We start from the raw sequence: 6,113 nt of genomic DNA, 5'->3' as shown, positions 1-6,113 counted from the left end.
TCCTCATAAGGGTCCGTTTCAATGGGCCGCTATACGTAAGCCGTCCGCCATATTGGATCGGTCAGTGAACATGAATATCTATATCTGCAATAGACTTCAGCAACCATATATGGTTGTAATTAACATATTGTACAATGGTGACTAATAGTAGCCCTGTTTTATTGTAGTAAGCATTTGTAGAAATGGTAAGTTTAAGGGTGAGACTTGAGTATCAGTGTGATTTAAAACATAAAAAGGCCTCTAAATGATCAACATCATCAAAACTTTGCTGAAAAAACTACATGTCTGATTAGTAGGTCATACTTTTTTGGTATTATTTCCTGTCAGGCCTTACAAGGTTAAAGGATAGGGGTTAAACAAAGGCTGTTGTTTCGCCCGGCCTGTAGGAGGCAGTCATCCGTGTGAAGTGTCCGTGTCCCGGAGCACGAAAGACGGCGCTTTTCTGTCAAATGTTTTCTGAAGGTAAATTCACGCTGCGAAGCTAGTTTCACATTGACAGCAGACGAGGAAGTCAAACACTGTCCGCGACCGAGTTCCTCTTACAAGCAAGTGAGTATCCTTCAGTATAGACCATTACATGCTGCAGTCGTTTATGTTTATTGTTACTAAAGTTTATGTTTGTAGACATATTCTGCTGCTTGAGTTTATATGAAGTCGGTTGAGTGATGGAGCGCTGCAACACTTGTTTGACTTTTCATTCGATGCGATGAGAGGAGGATGTTGTGTTCATATTCTGTTTTGCTAATTCAGTGTGCATAACTCACTTTTGTCTTATATCTTGTCTTTTTACTCGTCATTATGTTTTATTGCACAGAAACAGATGCATAAGAGCTGTCAGTTATGTGGTGCAATGTGCTTCGACTTCTTTTCCTCATTGGTCCATCACAGCATGGCATTCGGGCTCCGTGTTCCCTGGCCTCTTGTGACTACTTTTAACTGGCAGTGTTAAAATGCAGCCATCAGTGTGACAGCTGCAGATCTCAGTCTCCACACTATGTTGATCATGCTGTGCTTTTGCATGGCATGCTTATTTATTGTGGTTGTTTAATTTGTGAGATTAGTAGTGTATGTGCCAGTTGCATGCCTGGGAGACTGAAAAGTGTCCTGAAAATGGTAACAAATCTCAGTTAATGGCCAAAGAAACACTTAAATTAATAGTTCATCCAAAAATGAGAATTGCTTCCTGTCTTCTGTGGGATATAGGATATTGTCAAAGTTGCTCTTTTTTCGTATCGTGATTCAGAGAAGAAAGTCATATGGGTTTGGAATGACAGGAGGGTGAGTAAACGATGAAAAAAAATGTTCATTTTTGGATGGAATGAATGGGCTGTTGTGATTTACCACATGTTCATAGTTTGATCCTACCCCCAGCATGTTTAATTTTTTTTCTTTCTTTTTTTCTAGTAGCATTATAGGATAGCTGGGATTCTTACCATAGACTGGTAATGGTTAACTTGCTAGTTAATTATATACCATTTTGGACCAGTTGGGCAATTTAGCACTCTTCATTTCTGCAACTCCAAGCAAATTAGCTTGTTTCTCAATTTTTACTACATTATTAATAAGTTGCGCAATTATTAATAATTCCAGTAAAGCATTCACTTTAATACATGCACTTCATTTGCATCAAGAACAAATGCAAACATTCATAACTTTATTAAGTAAATAGATAAATTGCATTTTTCAAAATGTAAAAAAAAAAAATGCTGTTTGGGGTCTGTTAAACTCTTTAACATTTGTTATATTTGTCAACAAAAATGCAAACCAAAATATTCATAACTTTAAATAATTTTTTTTTTTCCTCCAAGAAAATGACTTGGTTATATTTAGATGAATAAATCATATAGTCACGTTTTTGCAGTGCTGCTTTTATCTTCTATATCTAAATGATAAATAATTTATGACAGAAATAACCATTATAACCAGTCATAATAAAAGCAATTTACGGGATATGATCTCAAAGGTCATTGGCTCTCTCTGCAAGTGTCTACTGGACTGCTAGATTCATCATCAGAGGATCACATTGGCATCTTAAAATGTTCTGGCCTCTGATTTGTTTCCTATGACGGAAGACGGAAATTGGCACTGGGTCAGAAATTGTCTTTATTGGGAGATGAGAGGGTCTGTGGCTCTTACCATTGGAAAAAGCGTAATGGCTAATTTGGATGACGTGAGGCACCTCAGCCTATCATATAATGGCTAGCGTTCAGAGTTTTGCGTTCGTCTTGTGAATAAATGTTCTATATTTGGTGTTGTTTCGCTAGTAAGCTATAGAATACATTTATTTATTAAAATCTTTATATATTGTTTAACTTTATTAATTAAAAAACTTTATCATCATTAGACTTACACAGCAGTCATACATCATTACAATTCAAGTTAATTTATTTCTTGAAATCTGGAAACCATAGAGAGAACACGTCATTATTTTATTTATTTTTTCATTAAAATGCAATAGAATACAATATTTATTAATAAATTATTCATTTTCTCTTTTTTTTTTATTAAAATGCATTATATCAGCATCATAGTGCATGGCAGTCATTCGAGTCTTTTTATAATTGGTAAAACCCAAAAATACAAAGAAAGAAAACATCGATATTGTTTATTTTCTTCAGACAGTATAATGCAATATCACTCAATATTACATAATGCCTATTATTAAATACTACTACACATTTGCTGGTGGTAATGCTGTAAATGAGATCTACCTGTCGCTTCATTCCCTACTTTGCCTTCTCTCATAAAATAACATTTTTATCAAGGTAAAATTGACGTATTAGTTCCCAACGAAAGGATTGTTTAGTGTAAAACATGTTGAAGATTAGCGAACAGGCTGTCGATTCATTAGCCTAAATGATAAGCTATTTCTTCACAAAGGAAAATCCGGAGCATTAACTTTAGCTGTTATGCTTTTTTGGCTGAAGGTTGCAGGCTTGCCTTCCAGTGGCTTTGACTGAGTTACTCTGGTTTGGAAACAACAGATGCCTTAAAGAGACAGTTCACCCCAAAATGAAAATTCTGTCACCATTTCGTCATCATGGTTATTTTGTTCCAAACCTGTTTGTCTTTTTCTTGTGTGATCATTTTGGTCACAATAATCGTAATATGAAATTTACATACTGTTTCATCTTTAGTTTGGCCCCTATTGACAAATAATTTTTCAAAATATCTTAATTTTATGTTACACGCAATAAAGAAATGCATGCAGGTTTGGAACAACGAAAGAGGCAGTAAATGCCACCAAAATTTCAGACCAGCCCGACACAGCAACATCAACTCAACCAATGACACGTTTTTGGGGCGGAGCTATCTGATTGTCTGACCAATAGCTGATAGGGGTGTGTTTAGAAGCATTTTTTGCAATTCCAGAAATGCCTTCAAAGCAGGCGGGAAGGAAGTCGACCGGAAGTTGAAGCCGGTGCCACCATCTTGTAGCAGAACTTCACCTGCAGTTAGCATCCCATTGACTCCCATTCATTTTGGCGTCACTTTGACAGCGAATAACTTTACATCTGAGGCGTTTGAAGACTCCATTTGTCCATTATTTATTTCTAAAGAAACACGACAATGTATAAAATGCTCCATTACCTTGTAGCTTATGTTATGGCCCCGTAGAAGCAGTTTTTGTAAAAGTAGGCTAACGATTGCGTCATAACCAAGCGACTCTCTGTCGCACAGTAGAGAGATTACCGTATGGACAGGAGGAGAAGCTCGCGGGGGACGTGGAGGCAAAATGACAATATAATTAATCAGAATACCTAGCAAAAGTTGCTCCTGCTCCTAGCTCATGGACACCTCCTACTCACGATCTCCGTCTCTGCAAGATTCGGAAGGGAATGATTCAGATTTCTCTTGGCACAGCTACTAGAAGACAGACGGGTTGCTCACGTGGTCCGTGTAACGCTTTGCTCGGTTTGAGTCTGCGCGTCAGGAAAGGAAGTGCTAAAAATCGCTAAAAATGGGCTTCACTTGTCTCAATTGAGTTCCAATGGGGTCGCTGTGTCCATTTCTTTTACTGTCTATGCTTCAAAGACCGTAGAGATGTAAACATAATGAAACCTGTACACTTAAGGATGAAAAATGAATAAACATAGTAGACATTTACATAGTATGTGGTATTCAACATGCACTTAAACACTTACTTACTTTGACATGTTTGCATAACACGAAATCTAGATTGCACAACAGAAGTGTTACATTATCCAAGGGTGTTTTTGCAAGCATTTATTATTATCTCGTTTTGGTTTCTGATCAACGTTGTGTCCGTTAAGGTGTTCACATTTTTTTCAAAAGGCTTAGGCCTATGTCTTCATATTATCTTGTAAGGATAGTGGACTCTTGTTCCTTTGTTGCTTTAGCTGTAAGTGATAGTAACATCTATTTATGAGTTTATTTATCTCTGTGTGTGTTTTGCTTGACCCTGGGTCACTGTAGACGGCTTCCTCTCAACTTAATGTTCCCTGTCAACACGTCCACAGCGCGATGAGTTATCTTTGGAAGCCACAGGCCTCAGCATTTGATCCAAGTCTCACCCCTCCCCCAGATTCACCTCTGCCAGGGGCCTGTGGCTATTATTGGGCCCTAAGTCACATGCAAAGTGTTTGGTATTTGAAGTTTGTAGTATTCTTAAAAAGCGCAAAATATGACAGAGGAACACATTAAATTCATATCTGGATGGCTTGATGGGAGGTTGTACATTGTGTAAAACCAGCCCAAGGATAGTTTGGATTGAACTGCCGCACTGTTTGTTTAGAGGGATAGCTAGCGTGGCGTGTATCAGCATGGTAAGGAAATATGATATGAAACAGCATATGTATCCAACAGTGCATTCTTTTCCTTGCAGTCAGCATACTGGGAAGCGATGCATCGCTTTGGATATTGTAGGCTAAGTGTAACTGTAAGACTTGTTTAGTTTAACTACTTAAGAGTTTTTATTAGCATTATTAGTGGCACTTGCTAAGCCAAACATTACTTTTATTATTCCATATGCACTAGGGACAAGACACGTAGCAATGCACTGACTTCCTAGAATTCTGGTGGCAAGTTTTTTTTCACTCGCATTTTTTCCTAAAAATTAAAACATCCATGGCCGGTTTCACAGACAAGGCTTAAGCTAGTTCCAGTCTAAAATGCATGTTTAAACTGAAAGCAACTTGTTTTGTCTCAAGATGCACACCAGTAATGTTTTTTTTTTCTTTGGGATGTTTATAAAATCTACTTAAATGTCTCAAGGCCTTATCCTGGCTTAATCTAGCCTAAGCCTTGTCTGTGAAACCAGGTCATTGTTTTACTCACTCTTTCAATGTCATTTTAGATCAAACATCTGCAAAATGAATACATATTCAAGAAAATGTGGTAAAGGTTACATGCAGTTAATGCAATAGTTAACATGAAATAATAAAGAATAGTAATTTTTAATTTCTGCATATACCCGTTGTATGAATTAAATGTTGTATAATTTAACATTTGTTGTATATTGTAAATGAATAGAATAGAAAGTAGAATAGAAAGTTCAAAAGAACAGCATTTATTTGAAATCGATCTTTTGTAACTTTTAACTTGAAGTATTAAAATTATTTATTTCAAAAGCAATCTTACTGACTCTAAATTTTTGAACAGTTGTGCATAAATATATGAACTTATAGTGTGTGTTGGATCTTACTTTATTGCAGGTAAGAGCAGGAAGAGATTTTGTGAGAGAAATTAATAAATTCACATAAATTCAAAATATTCCTGGCTTTGGAAGGATGACACCAAATCTGTAAGGATTAAACACACCATCATTGAAGACACTTCTGGAGCCTCATCCAACTGAATTACACACCTCATCTAATGTTTCCACCACTGAGCTTCAGCACAAGATGGTGTGCTGGGAATTTGACTGTTTGACAGAGACTCGACAGAAATGTCAAAGTCAAGCGGACAGGGGATGTCCAACAGCGGACTCCCCCAGTTCCTGATTGGAAGTGAGGATGGTGAAAGCAGAGAACTGGATGACAAAGACATGAGGAACATCTCAGGGCCTTATGGAGAAGATGAGGAGGAGGATCAGGTACGGAATTGCCTAGGGATCAATGATATTCCTATTCATGGGATCTTTTCATGGATAT

At 37.1% G+C, this 6,113-nt stretch overlaps 1 protein-coding gene across 7 annotated transcripts in view; it reads left to right on the top strand.

Moving 5' to 3' along the window:
* Window positions 1-412: 412 nt before the first annotated feature.
* ppip5k1b (diphosphoinositol pentakisphosphate kinase 1b) overlaps window positions 413-6,113 on the top strand; it is a 34,555-nt gene continuing 28,854 nt past the window's right edge. For all 7 annotated transcript variants that reach the window (XM_079859449.1, XM_079859453.1, XM_079859451.1 and 4 more), the window contains exons 1-2: window positions 413-549; window positions 5,676-6,055. In XM_079859449.1, the coding sequence (XP_079715575.1) occupies window positions 5,909-6,055 (147 nt within the window). In that variant the 5' untranslated portion in view covers window positions 413-549; window positions 5,676-5,908. The remainder of the gene's footprint in view (window positions 550-5,675; window positions 6,056-6,113) is intronic.

Source organism: Squalius cephalus (assembly GCF_949319135.1).
Source record: "Squalius cephalus genome assembly, chromosome: 23".
In the NCBI taxonomy this organism is placed as follows: domain Eukaryota; kingdom Metazoa; phylum Chordata; class Actinopteri; order Cypriniformes; family Leuciscidae; genus Squalius; species Squalius cephalus.
This window is presented reverse-complemented; position numbering and strand designations above follow the sequence as displayed.